Source organism: Tetrao urogallus (genome assembly GCF_951394365.1).
Source record: "Tetrao urogallus genome assembly, chromosome: 6".
Classification (NCBI taxonomy): domain Eukaryota; kingdom Metazoa; phylum Chordata; class Aves; order Galliformes; family Phasianidae; genus Tetrao; species Tetrao urogallus.
In genome coordinates this window covers 32,369,450-32,394,507 of record NC_136819.1, presented here as the reverse complement: position 1 = coordinate 32,394,507, position 25,058 = coordinate 32,369,450, and the positions used below count along the sequence as shown (strand labels likewise).

General features: G+C 34.7%; 1 protein-coding gene across 1 annotated transcript in view; it reads right to left on the bottom strand.

Moving 5' to 3' along the window:
• The window catches only part of AQR (aquarius intron-binding spliceosomal factor), a gene marked incomplete at both ends in the record, with an annotated part of 58,495 nt that overhangs the window by 27,257 nt on the left and 6,180 nt on the right, over positions 1-25,058 (bottom strand). Inside the window, 18 exon segments of the mRNA XM_079537889.1 lie at positions 2,577-2,686; positions 3,700-3,810; positions 6,076-6,145; positions 6,778-6,921; positions 8,326-8,567; positions 9,357-9,526; positions 9,950-10,117; positions 14,228-14,406; positions 15,119-15,260; positions 16,149-16,269; positions 17,218-17,320; positions 17,831-17,934; positions 18,705-18,818; positions 19,734-19,850; positions 21,650-21,714; positions 23,565-23,641; positions 24,350-24,450; positions 24,941-25,009. Of these exon segments, the coding sequence (XP_079394015.1) occupies positions 2,577-2,686; positions 3,700-3,810; positions 6,076-6,145; positions 6,778-6,921; positions 8,326-8,567; positions 9,357-9,526; positions 9,950-10,117; positions 14,228-14,406; positions 15,119-15,260; positions 16,149-16,269; positions 17,218-17,320; positions 17,831-17,934; positions 18,705-18,818; positions 19,734-19,850; positions 21,650-21,714; positions 23,565-23,641; positions 24,350-24,450; positions 24,941-25,009 (2,207 nt within the window).

Below are 25,058 nucleotides of genomic sequence, written 5' to 3'. Positions count from 1 at the left end.
ACCTTGGATTTCAGTCATCTTTAGAGGCCGGCGAGTAGTAATAGAGACTTCCTCTTCATCACTCTCTTCTGCATGTCTCTTAGTTTTCCCTTTTGCCTTTCGCGATGGTGGTGGTTCTGAGGAGGGCCCCTCGCCTGGATCTTCCTCCTCCTCCTCCTCTTCTCTTTTACGTTCAAGACGCGAAGACACTCGTTTCCATTTCTTGCCCTCCACAGGAGCAACCGGTATTGTTACTGGTGTCTCCTGTGATTGATTAGATTTGACTTGGGGATTTTCCCCTTTGGCTTGAACCTCAGCTCGGAAACTCTCTCTCTCCAGAATGGTATTATATAAGGCACGGTAAGCACAAGCCAAACCCCAAATAAGTTGTACCTCCTTAGATTTATGTAAGCCGCATAGTCCCTGACTCAAAAACTGGCTTAGTTTCTCAGGGTCCCACAGGTGTTCAAGAGTAAAATCCCATGACACTGCGGGTCCCCATGCTTCTAAGACCTTTCCTAAACCTCTCCATATTCCCTGCCAGTCATCATTCTCTAGTTTTGGAGGAGACTCCTTATTACGAATGCGTTGGAGTACATTCAGGAGAATTGATGACGCAAACAACAACATGAGTATTAATTCAAGATTCGTAAAACGTTTGACAAACCGAGAAGAAAACCCGGAGACTGGTCTGAACATTGTGTTGTTTGTAAAATTAGCTATTCCATTTGGGATGTAGCTGTTTGTGAAATTAGCCATTCCTTCTGGGATGTAGTTGTTTGTGAAATTAGCCATTCCTTCTGGGATGTAAATGTCAAAATTCAAATCATACCACATTGCAAGTAGGTAAAACATAGGTGTCTCCATCAGTGTCATTAGGTACCTATATATGGTTGCAATTCCACAACACATAATTATGAGCTGGATTATTGGCCAGTAGGTTGTGAGTAACACCATTGCTTTAAATCCTTTACACAGCGCCCCCACGATAACGAGTGGGTTCATCAGTGGTGCCTGCTAAAAAGGGGTTAATGAATTGAAGCTAACAAGAGGAGGGAAAAAAAAAAAGAAAAAAAGGCACTACCCAGACTAAGTAGTGCTCAAAGTTTACAAATATCCCAGAACACTGGCAGTACGCCTAATCTTTCAAGGTCAGGTTTTCCAGCACAGAAACCTGAACTACTGATAGTGCTCCCTAACGAAGCTCTCTAAGAGCAGAGAGAAAAAAAGATTCGTTCTAAAAGCTAAAAAACAGTCGTGCCCCACGTTGGGCGCCAAAAATCTGTCACGGAGTTGATCAGATCAATCTATGTCCGTGACAGGGGCGACAGGCCTCTGCCCTCCCCCCCCACCCCAGTCCCACAAAAAATGGGAAGGAAGGAAGGGAGGAAAAGAGCAGCGGCAACAATCTATGGAGGAAGACTTATTTTACTATAATATCGGAATACAAGATAACACAATATATACAATTTAATTGAAATTGAGATTAATAAATCAGACAAGATGAGAGAGAGAGTTCCCGGGACCGATTCAAACCTGAAAAGCTTGGAACGGCTAGGAAAGCACCCTCCAGCACCCACTGCAAGGCAGCAAGAGAGCGCCCCCCCCACCCGGAAGGGCCAGATCCCGTGACTGCTGTAATGTACAGGGATAGGTACTTGAATTGGGGCAGTGACACTTTAATGCCCTGTACACTACATGATGTTTTGATGTGGAATACTGAAACCCAAAAATAAAAAAATAATAATAAAAAAAAAAAAAAAAAACAGAAAAACATAGAACCATGACAAAAAAGAAAAGATTATGTTCAATCAATCAAATCTGAAAAAAATCCCGAGGATTTCTTTTGCTAAATGAATCTCAATAACGTGTACATGATTAACTTCTCATGACTAAATAAAATTTTTACTGCATCTTTTGGAAGTCTAGGTATTGCTATAAAATCAAGTACTAGACAATCCAGTTATTTCCATTGCATGACCCTTATATCTCCTGCTTGCATTTATGAATGCTTGTAATCCCACTGACGTCAACAGGACTGGCATGTAACGTAAAGCATAGAAGCATTTACAAGAATAGGTTCTTAATTCTTTGTACTGATGCACACTTGATAGCTTGCCTTACAGATGCATTCTTCAAAATATATTACCAATAAAATAAGTAATTTTAGTACTATTTAATATTCTGAAAAACTGGAAGCACAGAGTTTTATTTCTACTTTATGTGCATACAATATTCAGGAACAAGTAGAGGTGATATATTTGCACAAAAATTTCTAACTGCAAAAACTTTATTAAACTTTTCCCATAAAACAGATTAACTTTATAAAATACATACATGCCTAGAACATCGTAAGCTACTCTCATTGAAGCAGCTGAAGTTATGAACAAGTAACTGCCAGATCTGCCTTTGGATTCTTAAGGGAATACTTCTGCTACTGAATAAGAATCAAAATTACTTAATTCTATTCTGAAAGCAAAACTGCATTATTGGGATTCGATACTATGAAAAACTTGCCAAGCAGCTCCTTGCACATTTACAACACACACCTTAGCTATAATACTTACATAAACTATCTTTAGCACCTTCTTTCTTACCTGCTGAAATCTTTCTCTGTCTCCAATTCCTCTTCTCCATGACCCAGGCGCAGGAGGTGGCGCTCATCAATGTCTAGAGCCATGATTTTTTCAAACAGCTGGTTCAAGGCCTAAAGATTGACAAGAACAGGAGAAAAGGTAGTTTTTAGAAGCTGTTGTAGAGAAGACCAAAAGAATGATTGATAAACCAGCTAAGAAATAATGTATATTATGGTACAATGAAAGCCAAAGAAAACATGAAGTTTATGCTTAAGTTTGATTGTGTTAATCTTGACACTGGCAAGAGACATCAATCTACTGAAACTCCTCTTCATATGCTTCACAGATTTTCATTTATTATTCTGATTAAATCACTTAGTTTAAAAAAAAAAAAAACACTAGTTGATAAAGCTATCAGTTTACAATATTTTCTTAAAGAATTACATTTTGCAAACATAGGGTTGGGTTGTGGTTTTTTTTGTTTGTTTGTTTTTTTGGTTTTTTTTTTTTGTTTGTTTTTAGATTACTTTGAACTAATTTTGTCATTTAATTTTTACTGTAAATTAGAATTAGAGTGCAATCTGGTACTGATTGGCAGGAACCATGACTATTCCATAGAGATAAATGAATTTTGCTAAACTTCAGGGTGAGCTATGACTGCTGCCTTAAACTCTTCAGCTCTCTAAAGCTTAGTATTAACCGTACAAAGTTTTAAGTACAGGGTTATCAAAGTATGAAACTAAGAATGAAGTACAAGTGGAGCCTGCTCATGTTTATTTCAACTGGAAATCATGCAAACACATTAAAGTATGGTACTAAAATACAACTCGTTATCTGAAGTCAATTCTAGCATGCATATGTTTGTGACTGTAAAACTCTGCACAAACTTTTCCCCTTGAAAAACACTTCCTGATTTCAAATCTCTTAAACAGTTAAATACCCTGAAAATCTCTGCTAAATATCTTTGAGTTACCTGAAATTCAAAAATTTCATCTACCATTTTAGAATTCACAAAACTGCTCACAAGTCATCATAAGTTTACACTTCTAAGAGACAACTGAGGCTTCAAACCTACTGATCTCAACATACGCTGCTCTTCTTGATTTTAACCACGGGAAAATTTCATGCATTACTATCACCTTACCTGATTAGAGTGGGTAACTATAAGAGTTCGTTGTTCTGGGAAATTATGATAGAGATTGGATATTATCTGGACTGCAACGTCAGTTTTCCCTGTACCAGGTGGACCTACTACCTAAAAACAAAACAAAAAAAATAAAGTAGTGAAATACAAAAAAAACCCACTCAATTTAACACCGTATTCCACAGGACAGAAATTTAGCCTGCCAGGAAGAACAAAGCAAGCTCACAAGACCTCCTAAAAGAAAAAAAACAAAAAACAATTCGGCCTCAAGACAGGCTACATATACAGGAAACAACAGAAAACATAACTAAAAAATAAGGTAAGGGAAAGAATAGAAAACAAACTTCACTCTTTTCACTTACTCAGAAAAATTTATAACTAATGATACAATACCAATAATTAATGTTTTCATAGGCTCAATTAGACTATCAACTTTAAGAAATTTTATACATAAGACATTTTAGGTATTATAAACTACTTCAAAGTTTTTTTTTCAGTAGAAGAAAGAATAGCAGATGTCACACATCTACACATAAAATAAAACATAAAACATAAACTGCAAAAAAAAAAATCATGCTTGTTTTATTCAGACAGAGCATCTCATTAATTGTTAGACTTCAAAACAAGTAGGATTGTATTTCTCAATCATATTTGACAGAAACAAGTGACAGAAAGAAAAAATAAAGCACAGGTTTATACTGTTTAACTGTTGCCTGCTTCTACTCTTCACAAAATATCACAGATGTTTTAAACAAAAAAAGAAAAACCAAAACACTCATAAAAACAAAAATGGCTTTGTCATTGTTTTTCCCTTTAGACCACCAGACTCCGCCCTGTGGCTCCTTTTCAAAGAAATTAACAAAGGAGTTTTTAGCTGTAAACTTAGAATTCTCTAAAAACCATCTTCTCAAAGATTTATGCTAGGTGATAGACTATTAGGTGTAGTACATTATCATTTCAAAACCCCCTCAAACATGACACATGATAGATTATGATGCATTATACAGTTGCATTAGAAAGTCATTTATAGTCAACTAATACTAAGTGAGAATAATAAACAGTATGCAATGCTATTTAAAATACAATCAAAAAAGACACTAGGTGATGGAAATATAATCTTCCCCTTGGTCCTGGTATTTTGTGTTAATTAAATAGTCAATAATGGTAGTAAAGACTGTAACTTCTGTCTTCTTTCTGTTGACAGTACAATAATGAAATACAACTATTAAAACACTCCTATTCATTCTTGCGTATTCTTAAATACTCAAAAAAAAAAAAAACACCCCACCCTGTAACATTGTTAAAAAATCAAATTTAAAATTTATCACTGTGGCATTTTTACAGCATTCAAAAAAGAGACATTTTATTTATTTATGAATAAACCTAAAATCAGTACCCTATCAGGAAACAGATAGTTCTGCTGTGCTGTAATAGAGAACATACCACACTCAAAAACACTGTGAACTTAGGAACTTTTATGTACAGTTCAAGACAACACTAGTTTCAGCACAACTAGTCAGGCAATGACAAAAGGCATACAACAATTCTACTGAAATTTGGTTTTTCCTTTGAGCTGCATTTTTTGTGCTAGCTATGCAGTGTCTAGAGAGTGGTAAAAACATGAGAATATGGAGGAGGAAAAATATATACAAATGAATACTACTACTACTACTACAAAACAAACAAACAAACCCCTAAGAACTAGCATTAATGCCAATGTAGTCCAAGAAGAGATTAACGGCACTGAGCAGAGAAGTCACATGAGTGCTCCACTGAGAAATCACTGCCAGGATAATCTGTACTTCACTGGAATACAGGCACTTGTAAGTAAGCCTTGGAGACTGCTGCAGAATTTCACTGATCAAAAATTACTTTCCCAACAAATCTGCAACACTGATTTATTTTATTTATTTATTTTTTTTTTTTAAACAGCTCCTTATAGATATAAGTCAGCAGGATATAAGGGATAGTACATTAAATTTCACAGGACAGTAGAAAAAAAAACCTCCATAGGGATAACTCAATAACTTTCATTTCTTTTAACGAAGCTGTATCAGTTTTATTTTGATCTAAGTAATTTAAAGTGGTTTAAAAATGGCAGACATGACAAAAGCTAGAAGTCTAAAATTATCAATCCAACCAATGAAAAAAAAAAAAAAAACAACAGTTGTTGAGTAAAGTCTTCAGTCATTAAGAGCGGATTCAGCCAAATACAGAGATCAAATATGAAATATTTATATATTATTTTCTCTTGTTCTAAGCTATTAATAAGTAAGAACTCTCACAAAGGCTACAGAAAAAGGCATTATGGGTGTTTCATTGAATGCACCTAGAAACTAGAATCAAACAAACAAGAGCAGTTTAAAATATTCTTACCATAGTTAGTCCAGGTTGCATTCCTGCACGTATAGCTTCAATCTGGGTATGGGTAAATTGAATAGTATTGCTGTAACAAAGCAAGATAAAAGATCAAAAAAAACCACAGATTTTGCCAACAGTTTCAGTAATACTTTAAAAACAAATTTGCTTTAACTTAATTGGCTACACATTTCTCCAGAACTTCATGCCTCTAAACAAGACACTAAATTATATTGGCCAAATCACTACAAAATCACCCAGCTAACCAAAGTCTTTAGTTACTATCTACTGAGAGTACTGTAAGATTATTTAGCTATATTTCTCCTTTTTAATTCTTGAATAATACAGTGACGTGTTGAAATACCAAGTTAAATGACGTTATTAGATTACCTGGATATAGAGAAAACTGAACTACTTTTTTCTCCCTTCAGTAAGGAATCTGACACAGGCCTGTCAAAGATTCACTTCCAGGAGTACCACAAGCAAGAAGAGTTTTACTAAGGCTGTCTCTACTCTGCATGCTTTAAGTGCATGCCAGTATTTCTCATAATACTTTTTTTTTTTTTTTTTTTAAATAGAGATGATAAAAACACCAATGAAATACTCCTATATTCAACTCTTTTGGTAATGAAATCACAATTACATTTAAAAAAAAAAAGTATGTTTAGTTATGAAAATGAACTGTTAGCACTTTTAACCAAATTCACATACATCTATTACCGTTTTGGTTGATTATATGGATATGGTCCCCTGTTTGGAATGATGTGAGGCTCTACAATCAATGTTTTCACTTCTTCAGTTTTTTCTTCATTCCCATCCTCTTTTCTTTTCTTTCCTTTACCTCCTGTTATTGGGAAAGTTATCCTGTAACATATAATTCAAATCTAAGCTTCAAAACATGCACCAGACTGTCTTACAAGTTCATACAGAAAGATTTCTTTTGTCACTGTTGAGCTAAACAATCATAATATACATTCAGACAAAGTATAGATGAGGACAAGAGAAAGGACTCTTAAGCAGACTAGGAGAGTATATTTGACAAGTACATCAAAAGTACATCAAAAGTGTACTCTACATAGCTTGAAAACACAGGAGCAGTGCTTTAAGACAAGCGAAAGAATGCTGATAGCAAAGAGTTCAAAAACGAAACTGGAAGGGACAGGAGTCAAGATAGAACAGAAAGCCACTGGCACTGTCTGGTCAGCTGTAATAACCTGATTTTGTTCTAGAACTGATGGACACCTTAACAAAATGTGTCAATGTTCTAGACAGTTTCAATGCAAGGACTTTCATCCTCCCACTTCAGCTTTACTTTTATAGTAAATGTTGTCAAGCATCTATACTTTAATTCAGCAACAAATTACGGAGGAGGAATTCCAATAACAATCCAATCATCATGATACAACAATGGAGACATTTATAGCATCAATAATGTTTTAGTCTCTTTATAAGACAAATACAGCAATACCTCTTCATATAGAAAAAAAAATGTGAAAGTTAACAATAGTTCACCACAGGAAATTGCATGTGGTATGTATATGCAACTTCTTCAAACTACTGTCATAGAAATGACATACTGTTATTGCCTGCTCCACATGTACTCTACATGCAATGTTTGAAAAAAAGCTGAAAAAGCTACATATACTGAGAAATTCAGTTGCACAAGTATAAAGAAGCCAACAATGAAGAACATCACTTTCAAAACTAAAAATTAATCACTAATGTTTTGGGCTGGACAACGACATCACTGAAACAAAATATGTAAATCTCATTTAGTGTTCAGAAAGGTAGGCATCTTCTTTCAGAAATAATTCCTAAAATAAAGCAAGCATACTAGCACATCAAACCTGATTATTTGTTTTTACTGAACAGTATTTCCACAAGCTCAAACTTTAATGGATTATGAAACTGCTGTACCGTTTTTTGCTTTAATGTGACCTAAAAACAATTTAACTTAAAAACTACTAGATTGAACTTGGAGAGACCGGATACCAATAGAGGAGTGAATACTACATGCCTTTATTCTATTTTACACTGTTCCTTTCCCCATAAATGCAATAGTGTAATTCACAAGCAATGCTGTACCATATATATCATAGTATATACTAACTATATGTATACTGCTATACAAGTAAGTCTCGATATTAACATATGAATATATTTTCCTAAAAGAAAGAGCACCTCCCTTCAACCAATGAACTCTACTCCATCTGACAATGCACTGCAGCAAGAATAACAGACCACGAGTATTTGAAATCTTGAGATCACCTGAAGGGAGGTACTTGTAGTTCCGGATTGTCAACAGTCACTTTAATATTGTACCCAGGAAAGCTAGCTTTTAAGTGATCAATAGACAGGAAGGTGTCATTAAAATCTAGAGATGCAATCTGATTTGGCATTTTTGAATAGTGTGCACTACTTGGGTCTCCATATCCAAGAATGATGTCATGTAGCCAGTCAGGAACCACACAATCTGTGTTCATTAGATTTCTAATAGTTTCCAGAACAGCCTGAAAATTAGAAAAAACAGGGAAAAAGAAGATTGAAGAATGACTTTTTAACTAAGTAAATATAACACACTAAAGACTAATCAAGTTATTCTAAGATACTAATATCTATCAGTCATCCACTTATGGGTATTTGGTTAATTACGGTCTATATCTGTACATCGCATATATTAAAAAAAAAAAAAAAAAGAAAATACAAACACCCGTGTCAAACTACAAAAATCCTAAACTGTTCTCTTAGTGAAGAGCTTAAAGAGTACCATAATTACCAGTAAAGTTTTCATTCTAGAACATTCAGACAAGGAGAACAACAAAAGCATAATCCAAGTATCTTGAAAGAAAATAGTGTCTGATATGATCCTGCAGTTCTATTTATACATTAAGTTATCAGATCACATCAATAGCTACAAATATTTCTACTCTGTATTCCTCTCTAGGATTCTCAGACCATCCTGTCTGTATTAGAAGTTCTGCATGTCTATAGAATAGGAAAATAAGCAAGGCTTATATTCCACATAATCCCCTGCCTCTAAAAGCCAAATATAACTACACTGTAGGCCACCTGGTGAAAGACTAAAATTATAAACTAATGTTTCATTTTCTTATTACTTAAGTTAGTTTCTGATTTCCAGTTACTCTATTACTTAGCTGTAAGCAGGAAATTACCACTTGCTGAACCGATCTAACTCCGCTTGAAAAGCCCACCACATGCAACTAAAATGAATAAGTTTCAGTAATCTTTAGGATAACAGTTCACCTGTATGGCTTAAGTGTTGATGAGTGGTACCTTACCTTGAAATTGTTTTCTTTTGGTTTTCTTCTCATTATTATATTAAAAGTCTCGTATACATCTTCTGCTCCATTTTGGATCGTATTGGTCATGTCTTGTTGATACTGGTTTGGGTCCAGAAATACTCTGTATGTTCTGCAGTCGCCTTTAAGTCTTGGTTTGGGTTCAGGTCCTGCTCATAATGAAGCAGTAAAAGAATTTAATATAGCACAAAAGCAGATTAGTACTCAAATAAGTCATCCATTATCTTTCTTAAAGCAGATTTTAGACACATTCATATAATGAAATTACTGTATGGATGGTACTGTTTCATGTTTTTCATTGCATTTCTACGAGAGTTTCAGAATATACCCTAAATCCTAAAAATAAAGTGTGCTAAATACCATTTCATTATATCAACTTGTATAAGAGGTAAACAAATAACCTCTCAAGGACTGCTCATCAACTTAGTTTGTCTGTTTTTCAATTAAATAAAACTCATTGAGTACCACTCAAAAGAGAAGCAAGTGAATTTAAGCTGTTAGCAAAAGCCAATCAATCAAAACAAAACAAAAAAACGAAAAACCATATTTCAAAGAAGATTGGTGTATCATACCCTCTTCAATAACACGTCCCTTCTCATCCAACATGCCCTGGATTTCACAGCCTCTAACATATACCAGGCCAGTTTGCTCAACAAAAGGTCGTCTTCGGTCAAACTTAGTGCCATAAGGTTGTGTGGGACGTACCGTCACCAAAAAACAGACATCATGTTTCCGTAGACCTGATTCCAAAAAGGAACATTCGGTAAATTGATAAAATGCCATTTTCAACTCCCATTCTTTAAAAACATACACAATAAAATGTCTGACTTTTAAATTTAAAAAACATGCTTACTTAGACCATAATGTATTCAATTTCAAAATATGCCTTTAACTCTGAAGATACAAAACCATAGGAAATGTTTTTTTTCTTTTCCACTACTCTTACACACTAGAATCCGCTACAATCTCATGTACAAAGAGAAGAAACTTTTTTTTTATATAACAACAAGCTTCTGCATATCAAAACTATTGCACTTCCAATAATCTTAAGTTACACAACCTGGATATATTTAATTGTATTTGAAAGGTAAATTAATCTATTCTCATTGTCTTCTTCCCAATTGTTTTCTAAAAATCTAAGTGTAGTACCTTGAACTAGGCACAAAATTCCAAAGTCAGTTATTTAGTAGGGTAGAAGGCCACTTACTCATGTTATTTGATATATATTACAGTTTACAAATACCAGTATGACCTGATAAAGTGTTTTTCCCTCAGTAGTAGCATATTGAACTCAAACTCTTTTCCTCATGCACAGCTACTGCCTAATAAATTATTTTCAAAATGCAGCAAATTTTCTTGCTTAAGTTTAGTATTTTCTACTCACCTCTCTTAAATTACACTCTGCTTTTAAAAGGTCAGCTCTCCAATTCATTATCATTTTGAACATCAGTCCTTTCTTCCAGTCTATCTACCCTATTCACACATTTTTGAGAAGCTTCCAAAATTTAATGAATATACACAGTACTCCTCTATATCATTAACAGAAACCTCAAACAGAGTTGAGAAAAAAATCCTTCCAGACCTAAATGGATCATCATCTTCTGAGGCAGATACTTCTCTTGTTGTTCACTGAATACTGTTATCCCTCTTAAGTTTAACAGAATCATGGAATTGCTCAGGTTGGAAAAGACCTTCAAGGTCATCCAGTCCAACCTTAACCTAACTATACTACCCTAACTCTAACAACTCACCATTAAATCATGTCCCTGAGCACCACATCCAGACAGTTTTTAAACACATTCAGGGATGGTGACAGAACCACCTCCCTAGGGAGCCAATTCCAATGCTTAACAACCTTTCCGTATAAAAGCTTTTCCTGATATCCAACCTAAACCTCCCCGGCGCAACTTGAGGCCATTTCCCCTTATCCTGTCACTAGGGAGAATAGACCAGCCTCGCTCTCACTGCAATCAGCTTTCAGGTACTTGAAGAAAGTATATGAAGGTATTTGAATAAGGTCATCAAGACAATTATTTATCCACTCTTCACCTCAGTGTCAAATCAGCAGTAATTTCAAAAATTTACCTACTTTAAAGCATTACTGCTTTCAAACTTCCAGAGACTACACTAACATTAAAAAATTATATATATTATATCTATCTATATCTACTTACACTGGTAAAAAAGAGCCATAGAAAAGATATTAGCTACTGGAATATTTCTATCATCTAACAATATTTAGGACAGAATATGTTACTGAATAGCGGAGTTTTACTATCATCAATTAAATACTTATTTTACTATATTTATCTTTGTTTTTCATGTATAACTGGAAAACACTGGAGAAATGAAACTACACTGGAGGCAAAAACTAGCTTTTTGGAATATGCAGACACAAAATTCCTTGGTGCTAACCCTATTAACAGGATTAATAATTGAATAGAAAAATGTATCAGAGTAATTTAAACACACAACCTAATCTTAAAGTGCTTAGAAGTATATAAAATTATTTTGACACAATAGCAGGCTAAGAAATTACATTACAATTTTACTGACAAATATGGACCTAACAGATAAAGAGATGAATGGTAAAGGAGCGTTAGCGACTTACTATAAACCTTATCAAAGCATATGAGAAGATTGTGTTTTCAAAATAATTATAAATTAGTAACTATAATTTCTATCATTCTTATAATGGAAAACACAAAGATAGTAAGTATAGAAATAATAGGTTACTATCAGAGAACGCTGTTTACACTGAAGGCTTCCATGAAGAAACAGACCAAATGGAAGGGATGCCATCCAATGGGACCTGGACAAACTTGAAAAGTGAGCCCACAAGAACTTAATAAGATATCAAGGCCAAGTTAAAGGTGTTGCACTTGGGTTCATGGCAATCTCACATATGCAAACATGCTGGGAAAAGATCCCATTGAGAGCAGCCTTACAGAGAGGGATGAAAAGTGGTGGATGAAAAGCGTGTGTAAGCTAACAATATGCAAGTATAAGCCCAAAAGGCCAACATAATCCCAGGTTGCATCAAAAGAAGGGTGGCCAGCAAGTGAGGGAGCTGATTTCCCCCCTCTACTTAGACCTTGTGAGGCCCCATCTGGAGTAGTGTGTTCAAGTCTGGGTCACCCAGCAAAACAGAGGCATGGAGCTGTTGAACAGGCCCAGATGAGGGCCACAAAGATGATCAGAGGAGTGGAGCTGCTCTCCAGATGAAGAAAGGTTGAAGGAGCTGGGCTTATTCAGCTTAGACAACAGAAGGCTCCAGGAAGATGTCACTGTGGCACTCTAGAACTTAAGCAGGAGAGATACTGACTGTTTACACAGTTCGGTAGCGTTAGAATAAGGCAGAATGGTTTTAAACTAAAAGAGGGGAGATTTACTTTAGAATTTAGGAGGAAATTCTTTGCTCAGGGGGTGGTGCGGCACAGGAGCGGGTTACCCAGCGAAGCTGGAGAGAGCCAACCCCTGGAGGCATTCATAGCCAAGTTGGATGGGGTCCTGGGCAGTCTTATCTAGTAAGTGGCAACTCCACACACAGCACAGGGATTGGAAATGGATCACTTTTAAAGTCTCTTTCACACCAAGGCATTCTATGATTCAGATAACATATCAAAAGATAGGAAAATGTTGAGAATGAAACTGCAGAATAGCTATTTTATAACACTGCAAATTCTGGGGACTTGCCCCAAGTTCCATACAAATTCTTTAAGTGCTCTGCCAACATATGTAAGAAGCTGGATGCCTGATTACGTTAAGGCTGAAGATCACTTTGTTGCCACTGATTACTCTGATAAAACCCGGAAATTATTAAAACCTGCCATTAACTGCCTTCAGGATAGCAAAGTCTGCTTCCATCCTCCATGTGACAACAATAATCCTAACATTACTAGTAAGAAAATATTTTGTATCTGTTTGTTTATTACATGCTCCAGCTTTAGCATTTGTGCTATGTGACCTGACCACATTGTACCACAATGTGTACTACATTGCGTAGCTCCAGCACATTTCACCAATGTTTCTGTACAAAAGAAGAGGAACTGACATTTACTGATAATCCAAGTACAGGTACATGCTAGCATGCCACTTGCCAACACAGTCAAGTAAAGTTCAATTCCTCAAGGAAAAAAGCATTGCTTGCAGATAAAAACACTACTTGAAAAAACATTACTTGGTATAGTCAGCACTTCCTAAACACATTCAAATATACTGAATATTACTAACATGTACTCACTTAATGAAATAAAAATCTTCATCTTTCACAGAGTGCTTGAGGTTGGAAGGGGCCTCTGCAAAAGTTACCTGATCCAACTATCCTGATCAAGCAGGGCCACCCAGAGCAGGTTGCCCAGGACCATGTCCAGGTAGCTTTTGAAGATCTCTATAGAGGAGACTTCACAAGCAACCTAGGCAAATGGTGACAGTGCTCTGCAATCTGTACAGTGAATAAGTGCTTACTGTGTTTTTAGTAGAGAGATTCCACATTCTCGGCCACTTCTACAATAAGACATGGTTAGCACGCATGTTAATTTCAAATGCTAAATTATCTTTCCATTCTGCCTCTATGGTGTACAATTTCACAGTTACCAACTGAATAACATCACAGTAAAATGGTAAATATTCTGCCCCCAGCGTAAGTGTAAATATTTCAATAATCTTAATTCTGCATTCAGAAAAGGCTAAATTTCTTAGAATTGGAACTTGAATAACATACTTTTGAAGCATACTAAGATAGACAAGTCTACCTCAGGCAAAATCTTTCTTACAGATAAAATCAAGGCAAAGGACATTTTGATGAGCAGTTATTTTGAGCACTTTATTTTACAGAACATGACAAGTACCTTCCCATTCATCTTTGATGCTATCTCTAACATTCAAATTAATTGTGACATCTGCTCGTACTCGCATGGGCCAGTTTTCACCAATATTGGGCTTTGCAACCTCCACCACTGTGAAAGACACAATGGGCTGTGCCATCCTGGCCCATCCACCAAAGACCACACCTCCATATTCTGACAGCCTGAAAAACAAACAAACAAGATATAAGAAATCAGTTTCGTTAGTTGTTATCCAATAACAGATTTGGTTTTTAAAGCGTGAAAAAATTCACCTCAAAGTCAACTCAAAAAAAGTTAATTTTACATGCTCATGTAATCCCATATTTTTTTCAAACTGTATAACATGAACTGATTTTTTTTAAAATGTATTTCAAGACACGAGGGCAACATATGCCAGTGTTATTAATAAAACTGAAGGCAGACAGAGAAAAAAAGGTAACAAAAAGCAAATACTGAGTATAAGAGATGCCACACCCTTGAAATCTAAACAGGATCAAAATATGGCAGATTCAAGAATAGGCCATAAAACACTTTATATAATGGAAGAACTAGAGGTAGTGTTTCTGTATTTCATAAAGTCAGACAATGTTCAGTACTTTTAGAAAACCACCACATAATTGATAATATCACAAACATTGTTTGTTAGCATCCAATATCTAGCATTAAGTCTTTCAAGTTAAGACTACAGGTATACTTACCAACTAATTCTTGCAACATCATCCCACAGAACAGAAACACCTTGCGTAAGAGATTAGTACAAAACACAGCATCTTACAATTTAAAATACATTACTAGGCATTTAGTACACACACAATATTAGTAAATCATTCTCAAATGCTCTTTGTTTACAGTTCAAGCTGAGTTGACTGGTTCAGGTCATTTAACAAATATTACCATGGTTTCATCCTACTGACGCTATCTTCAATATCCTGTCTGATCTCATAAGTCGACTCCAAGCGAAAGAGATTGAAGTTCCTTAGCAAGTAATCGTGAAGAGTCAGAAACTGTAGATTCAGTTTGGGAAGTGCAAGACAGCCTAAGGAAGGGCAGGAAAAGTGTTATTTGATGAATTAAAAAAAAAAAAAAAAAAAAAAAAATATTTTGATTCCACCTAATTACAAGTACGTAAACACATAATGTAACTGCTATAACCGCTGGAGTTCTTATTATAGGAGCTCCCAAGGATTTCTCTTTTTGTAGATATACTTTACTAACAAATACACATTTCCATCCTTTCCTCCCCTAAATTTTCAAGTTCTCTCTAGATGAACCTGCACAAGATTAAAACAATTTTCATCCTTCGGACAGAAGAATTTAGCTGCCTTAAAGAACACAGAAAAGAAATATAATGCTGGAGAATACATTGAGTTTAAAAAGGGAAAGAGTTCTCAAGAACTCTCAAGAGTTCTACTAACACACAGATAGCACAATGTTTCAAACAATCTGTTTCTTGCCAAAACTATATTTTGCATTACATTTCACATTAATAAAAAATTCTATAAAGGATTATTTAAAATTTACAAAACACCACAGTAACAGAGGTGTAATGAGATGTTCCACTCCCTTTCTTCCTTCAAAAGCAGTAATACATAGTGACTAGTGTACATTTATATACTTTTTTTTATACACTTACATATATTTATTTTTTATATTTGTGTGTGTAAGATCTGTGATTAGTATACACACGCACAGCATGTATATCCAGGTGACTCCTGCACTGGTACTGCTGAGAACGTCATACCTGTTACAGACTATAAGTAAAGAAGTGGCTTTGCATAAACACAAACCTTCAGATTTTTATTTAAGTACTCTATTCATTAAAAAACGCCTTATAATTGCATGAACTCTGAAGACAGAACGAGCACAGGCTCCCTTTTTGGGCACTTACTGCTCCTCTCAGCCTTCAATAAATTGCTAATCATACCTTCTCCAGAATAATATTCAGTTGGGACAATATTTTCATCCCAAATAATCTTCTCTGTGGGATAAAGAGGCATCTGATTGAGCTGCTGAATTTGAGATATTCGTCTCTCATGACGGGAAACCTAAAGGATGCATTTGAAATTTCTGTAAATCAAAACACGAAAATAAAGCTATCTTTAAAACATATGCATTAATCCAGAAGAATGCTGGTGGTCACTTGCCATGTCCTCTGTTTTAATAACCTCTTTGTTCTTTTTTCCTCCAGAAAAACACAACTAAATCCACATAAAGATACTGAAAGATGAGTAAGCATATATTCCAACTATCAGTCAAAGTATCATCTGTTTTCTCAACTGATGAAAAATGTTTGCTTGTTTGTTTTTGTTTGGTTTGTTTTGTTCTGCACTGCACACATTTTCAGTAGCTGACTGAAACACTAGTCATCCAGTAATAGCTAATCTTCATTTCCCCTTTCGGAGAAAAAAAATCCACCCAATACTACTATAGAGTAAACTGGACAAACATCTGTTTATGGTATCAATAAGCATCATATTACTACCACCTAAATCTTATAAAATCATGCAAACAATTTTTGAAGAAGGAACCACAAAAAAATTTATGAAAGATATAAAAAGATTAGATGCCTAAAATAAGCATTATAATTGAATAGTAAAAAAAAAAAAAAAAAAAGACCATCTTGTGCAATAACTGGAATTACAAATAGGCGTGAGGATCCAAACAGACACTGAACTTTTTTTTTTTTTTTTTAAGAAAAAAAAACCCAACAACTAACAAAACAGGTAATTAAATAAACAACAGTTTTTCCCAAAGAGCTCAAAACTGTTGCTGAGACTCTCCTTATTATGCCAAAAATACATATACTAGTTTCTTAGGAAAGATTTTCCAACATTTCAAGATTTTCAAACACTTAATTTGTATTTTTTTTGAGCTCCAGCTTATTATCCAAATTATTGTTATAATGCTGCTGTGGTTCCCACATGGTTTACCAAGGTCCTAAACAGCTATTTTAGGACAGTGTAGGTGCTAAATTACATGAATGATGGTTTTACCAGCAGCTCTAGCAGAAACTCCTTCTCATAGCTGGTATCGTTTCCTTCTGGAAGGGAAGGCAGCAAGCAGAGGTATGATGCCACCTGGTGGAGTACATTTGAGCTGCAACAGTACAAAATAAAAAAAAAATCCATTTTTAATTAATAATTACATTAAAGTCTGTGAGAGAGATTACAGTTAGTTTTTGGGTTTTTTTTTTTTTTAATTAAAGAAGTTCAAATGTGAAGTTTCAATAAAGTACTAGAATTTAAAAATCACTGTAGCAGTAATTAACTTACAATAATTAAAGTCTAATTTTTAAAAGCAGCTATTTTCCAGAAGTCTACTGCTTTTCATGCTCATTAGCAAAATAAAACAATTTTTCCAGTGCTGGAACTCCAGTAATTCACTACTAGTTTGTACCATTCTACTGTACTAATGGGCCCAAACACTAAATGTCTCTGTATTTTCAACAGATACAAAGGCACAAAACAAACAAACAAAAAAAAAACCATACACCCTAATTTCACTGACATGAGAAATCAGAGAAAAATGGCTAGATTTTTGTTAAATTAAAACACACTGAGAACAAAGAGTATCAATTTTATGTTAAATGTAATTCTGATTATTTACCTGAGTGGTCCAAATAACTTCACCAGTGCATCACGAGTATCTACTGCAGCTACATTTGAGAGTGCAAAGTCATATAACTCCGGGAAGTGTGCAAATGCTGCTCTCTATAAAAGATCCACCCCAAAGAAATGGAACTTAAGCACATTAATGAAACAGTTTAACCACAATCTAAGCATTTACACAAACTACAGTGTTTTTGTATTTCTAGTACCCTGCAGACAACTCCAGGATAGAAATAAAAAATAGGTACAACCTCCATTTTTCTTAGCACCACCTATTTAGTATTCCTGCGTTTCTGATGTATTGTTTTTCTGATAGAGCTCATATTAGTACTTGTTCCATCATTAAAACAAAAAAGACAGATGTAGACTTTTAGTCAACTAAGGTAGTTTTTAGTCAACTCAGAAAAGGTTTATTTTCACCATGCTTCCTTGATTTTTTTGTTAAATCTGATGTGAAAAATCCTGACTATTAACTATACTATTAACTTACTATATAACTACCTTTATATACAACAGATGATCAGAACCTTCATTTTTTTATCTCTTATGTACAAAGGACTACTATCACCATGCATGTACTGGTCTTGATGAAATGGTGCCACCTACTGCATAACAGAATTAAATTCCCTTCTAAATCTTACACGAGCAGTTCACCTTAATCTCAAAAGTGGTGTTGTTTTACTAGAGTGCATTATTTTGTTGCAGTCACATCCATAAATCAAAACCTTCCAAATGACATAAAGAGTCAAGTTACAACTACTCCTGATAATGAAAATGAATAATAAATGGTATGCTTTGGGAAATACTCTAATTTGTATACACAATAGTTTTAACAGCAAAACCACATCCCTTCCCTCCTGCAAGCACTTTACCTGTAAAGAAGTAATTCTGTCATAGTGAATTGTTGTCATCTCATTCTCTGTCAAAGCATTTCCAGTTTGATCATTGATTTCAAAGCCAGTGTAGAATTTAAGCATATCTAAAAGCTGAGACAACACACATATAATTAAGTCAATTAACAATACCTCTACTGCAAATGTAAACACTAATTAACACAACAAATCCATGCACAAACAGTAGTTTGTCAAAGTACTTAAAGAAATGAATCAGGGAGTAACATCCAAATTTGGCTGATGCACGAAATATTGTTGAAATACAGCCACAGAAATTACAGCACAGCCAACAATCATCACCTTTTTTTTTTTTAATACATCAATTCTAGAAATTAAGTATATTGCATTGACCTAGGAAGAGGTTCAGTGAGATGCCAAATCCAATTTATGGCTTTCTGCTATCAAGAGGCAAAAGTCTTGCTCACTCCATCCCTCTCTTATGCCCACCCTAGAATTCTTCGCACTTTTCAATGACGGGACACAGCTTAAAAGAAGAAAATTAAACCAGTGAGCTTCAGGCTTTCTGTTCCAACAACAAAGACCCTAGGAGAGACTGAAAAAACACTAGAGATAGGAGAAAGTAAGCAGCAAAAAAAACACAGATGAAAAGAAGAAATCTTCAGATCCTGCTGTAAACAACTAACTGTCTGTGGCTAAGTAAACTGAAGGAGATTAGTGATGAACAGCACCATTGTAGAATTGTCTGAGGTTAAAATAAAGGAGAGAATGCATTGGTAACATCTTCTGTTACACCTGGGATAAAGCAACCTACAAACTGCACCACTTTCTAGGTTCTACTTTTCAAAAATGCACAAAAGTCAGAAACATGAAAGCAGGCACATATAGGTATAGACAAGAAAAGACTACTGCCTGAAAGACTTTGATAAACATGTAGTTTGCACTCATCAGAAATATTCATAAAAATCTGTCTTAACTACCAAATGTGAAATAAAACAACTGCAATATTTAGAATTGCAGAATGAAAAAAAAAAAAACTTCTTATTTCACCTGGCAAAAGAGATGACCCTCCTTCTCTCTTTTGGCAAGACTTGACAAATAACAGTGAACAACAAGATGGGAGTCATCCAACACCGTATTAAACCAGCGTCGTGTGGGAAGCAAAGCCTGTGGTAAATAATGTCATATTAGTACAAACAATTATTCAAAATTAAAGAAATCTTGGTTTCTCAATTTCTCTCCATTACATGAAGGCAGACGATGATAGATTGCTGCAGTTATTAACTTATCTAAAACCCTAATAGAGGTCCTCATACTAAGGCAGCACTTGTGTGCTAAGACCTGGTTTTACGCAGGAAGGGTGCTATGAACTTCTACTAGTCTGGCAGTGAGGCATAAACTCATCATGAGTGATATTACACCCTGTTAGCAATAAAAGTAAATTAAATAAAGCAAGTGTTCCACCAGTAGTGTCTACATAATCCTTGTGTGCCACACATGATAACATCAAACTGCTGCGATACTGTTTTAAATGTGCATGTTCAACACTCATTTCAGTCGCCTTCTTTTGTTTTTATATTAAGCTTGAGCTTCTCAGAACTGAGAACTCCCTTTTTTTTCCTATCTACAGTGCTCTATCCTCCATTATTCATAAGGTATGTACAGTAGTTCTAATATTTTTTCAGTTTTATTACTAATTTCAAGCTTACAAAAGCTGAGACCACATTTTCAATGAAAATTGTTCAAGCTGCTTTACAAATGAATTTAAGCTGTTTAAAAATGAGTTGTTCCCAGTGGAACGTACAGATGAATTTAGAAAGTCAAAAGACATCAACGTGACATTTAGAACTAAGATAAAGATAATAAAAAATTTTTACAGTAGAATGTTAATTGTCATGTACAATCACCACCAAAATAAGCAAACTCAATCAACAAAAGAACTTTCTAAGAAACTGTTCCTTCTGACTTATCAAAACATTAAGTTTCTATTTTAGAGTACAAACGTTAATAGAAATAGATACCTCAGTATAGCTTAAAAAAAAAACAAACCATTAAAACAATACATGCCACAGTGGCAAACAGACTTGAATTTACAGCTAATTTCTCATATGCTTGTTTTTGTCATTTAGCTTCATAAACTTTCTGAATTCCAACCTTCCTTTAACAATTACAACATTAAATGTACTGCCTCTAAGTGGTTTGGCCAGAAACAAGGTTTAAGCTTAACACCAAATATATCAATCCCTTACGAAAATGTATTACATCCATAGGACAACCACCCCTAATTTAAATGTGCAAATTCAGTAAATTGTCCTATTCCAGACTGTCTTTTCAAGCTGAAATTACTTTAAGTTGTTACTCATGTGAGAAGGTATCAATTAATATGTTATGTTTTATCCTGGTACTGCAAAGCTTTAAACTGTCCCATTTTCTCAGTATCTGCAGATAGATTTCAGAGAACCTCACTTCGCCTCCTACTATTATTCTGAACCAAACTCAGATCACCAGAACTGTTCCTTGTAAATAATGAATTCTAGTCAAATAAAAAAACATTGCATTTCAGAACTACACATGCCTTCTGGGATTATAATCTGCAACAGAAAAGATACTTTATGTAGCCCATTGTACTTAAAAAGGAAGCTTCCTAGATTAATCCTAATGGATTAAAGCTTCACACATTTTCTTCAATTGCTGAAATTATTACTGCTCTCATTAGGAGTCTTCATAGAGCAACCTAGAATCTTAGACTTCTCTAATCATTTATAAATCAGATAAATGCTCCACCAAGTCCCAGTGTAGCTGCAGTGCTCCAACCTCTTATTTACAGCTGGAAAACCACTATTAAGCAACCTTATGCACAGCTGTGACTTAACTACTTGTTGACTGGAATAAGTCTAAAATGACAACTTTATGATAAAAAGAGGTAGAAAGCACATCCAGAAACAGGCTGAAACAAAACAGTTTACCTCAAGATCGATCATGAGTTCAATGAATCTCTCACAATAATGAACTTTGTCCATAGAAACAGGACCTAGATAGGAATAAAATATTTATATAGTTGATCCACACCACAATATATTTTTAAACATACTAAAATGTTGCTAGTACACCAGTATCAGCTTCTAACAAGGTTAGAAAACTAACCAGGACATTCTTCTTCTTCTTCTCTTTTTCCTCAAACAATCCTTTCCTTCACTGTGAACCAGAACATAGTTGGATATAAGAAATAAAAGAAACTAGAATTCTAGAAGTCAATTTTTCCACTGAAAAACACAAACAATATGCCATACAAAAACGCTCACTTTCACATAACACCAGGCCTGCTACATTTCTTAAAAACTTCTCATGTCAAGTCCTAAAAATAAATAAAAGAAAAATATAGATAGATAGATAAACTTTTAAAACTGCAGTCAAATCAGCAAAAGGCTGTCACAAAATTCAAAGGTACTGAATGCTGCATTAAATCAACCTATTTGTTTTGCGTCCTAAATGGTCAAATGGTCTAACAGTGTATATACTCAGGTAAAGTGTAGTATCTTTCAAACATGTTAGGCCCTCAAAGATCTCTTTCCACATCTCACCCCATTCCCACGAATGTCTTTTCAGCTAAAATATTTTTAGTATGTATGTGGCACGTTGGTCAACTGGCTGAAAGTCCTTAGTGACTGTCCAACTGCCTGTTATATTCCCTTGGAAACACTCAAGCCTAACTGGACAAGGTCTGGAGCAACCTCCTCTAACTAACTGTGCTTTGATCAAGGGGTTGGACTACATAACACTGAAGGGTCCCTTCCAATCTCAACTACTCTGCAACCCTATGAAAACATTTAAATGAAGCGCTCTTAAGAAAAAAAAAAATACATAAAAAAAGAGAAATGAGATTGGTGTGAAGATTTTCTTCAAATGAAGATCTAAAAAGCATGAAAAAAAAAAAAAAAAAATACCTAAGAACCAGTACTTTCAACAGTACTGGACCCACTGAAACATTACAAAATGTATCATCAAGGGCTTCGCTACAATGCTGAAAGCAGCATATAGTTTAAGTGGACTGCTAAGAAGCTAAGAGGATCAAGTCAGAACACAATATGAAATCCGCTTTAATGAATGTCTATTTCCAAAAGCCTTCAGCATACTGTTAAAGCAAGTCTTTGGAAACCAGTCTTTGCACAGCTGAGAAGCTGGATGAGTTAGGTACCTTTTTTGAAAAACCCTTGATACGCAGAAATTCTCCGTAAAGCTCACAAACTCTTTGCAAGTTTTAGCTCTTAAGAACAAAAGCAGAATTCTAGCAAGTGATGTTACCTAAATTGTGCTTGGATTATAAGCAGTTTATTTATTTGTCAAAATGCTACTGTCCTTCTGTAAAAACACTTTTTCTGTTCTCAATCAGGCAAGCATATAATTATTTCTTGTCAGTGTGACTTCTCATAAATCACGAGTAGTCAAATTTCACAGCATTTAACTTCACTCACGTTTCTGCTCTCACCATGAATCAACATTACTGACAGAATATGATATTACTGACAGCTTCATGATATGCATTTATAACAACCCATATAGGCATGCTTTGAGATGTTTTAATATTGTATGGAAGATATAAGTACACGATTAAAAATATTTTGTGGATAGTGGTAATTTAAGTCCACATTGAACCTAAATAAAACATGTTTAAAGTAACTTTCCGCTATTTCATTTTTAAAGCATAAATACAAATATTAACTTTGACATGAAATCCATGCAGACAGACTTATTACCAAAACCCCGTATAGATAAGGTCTCTGACCTCAGGCTGAAGCATAACTAAGTAGTTATGCTTCAATACAAGAAAAGAATTTAAGACACGTTAACAGACAACAAAATAACACAAGAACCAGGAGTTACCTGAGACAGGTATTGATTTTAGCACAGAAATGAATTTCTGAATGAGCTGTGAAAGAAATCTTCTCTCTCGATATGCTCTAAAATCAAATAGAGGACAAAAGAATTAATATTCCTGAAATGAAGACTAGAAATATCTTTCACAAGTACGAAGTCAGCTGCTTTCAGACATACATAATGGTAACGACTTGTTTTGAGCCATTCCTAAGTTCTTTAGATGATAAACTTTCTTCCACTCAGGAAAACAGATTACAGAATCTGTTCTTAACTTATAGGAAAAAAAATGGATTAACATCCCATACTTCTACTAAGTAAAAGAGAAGTATGATACCACCTACACTTTATCACATTATAATACAAAAATTATTTGAACATTTAACTTCTGTAAGATACACACAAGTTTATTTAAGCACTTTAATTCATGTGAGAGTGAAGACCTTGCCATGAAAAAAAATACATGAGCAACTATACAATACAATACTGTTATATAGCCCTTATCCACTGGCTCTAAAATTTGTAATCATAAACTCACTGATCAAATAAAATGTTAGCTTCTGTAACATTAATTTACATGAAGATTACTGGAAAACAAAATAGTTTCCAAGAGAGAAAACACGATCGATCCTTATGTGTGAGCTTTACATGTTGTTGAGTGGTTGTCTGGCTTTTGCTGTTGCTTTTTAATTATGAATATTATTATTATAACAACTCCACTTAGTTGAATTACAATGGCCAATACATCGGCCATTGGATTTAAATGGAAAAAAAAAAAATCTGTTGTAACATACTGCACTCTTGCCTCCTCATGCATTTTCTCATCATTTTTCTTAATTAGATTCCAGAATTTTCTTAGTTTTGGTGTCTTTTTCAGCTCTTGCTCCAGTCGTTTCTGAAAAGGTAAGAAAGTCTTTCTTACAAGAAAAGCAAATAATGAAACTCAATAATACCAAATAGTAATTCAGAAAAATGTCTACAGAAGTCACTGACACACATCTGCATCATCCATCTATTTAAAAATTATTCCCTCAGTAGTACCACATACACCCTTCTCAGTTGGCTTTTTGGTATTCTTTGCTTTCCTATTTCACTGCTTCCCATTTCCATAGCAAGTCAATTTCCCAGTCCTATAGCATTTTCATGTCCTAGCCTACAAACAATACTTCAAAAAAGCAATGATCAGTAAAGCTTAGATTTGTGGAGAGAAAAAAAATACAATTGCAAATGAACATAGAAATTTGCAACAAACAGGAAAGAGTTTACCAAGCACACAAAAATACAGATCCACTGTAATGCAGACCGTTTCAAATACTGGACAGTCACTATACAACTCACATTGTAGAACTTGCATTTTGCCTAGAAGGTTACATTATTATGCTTACAGGTTGTAGAGCCATCCACATCGGTAAGGAAATGAGCTGCTGCACCTGACCTCTTATCAAATCCACTTCCTGTCAGAAAGTTAGAGATATAGAAAGCATTTTTAAGGACATTTATACT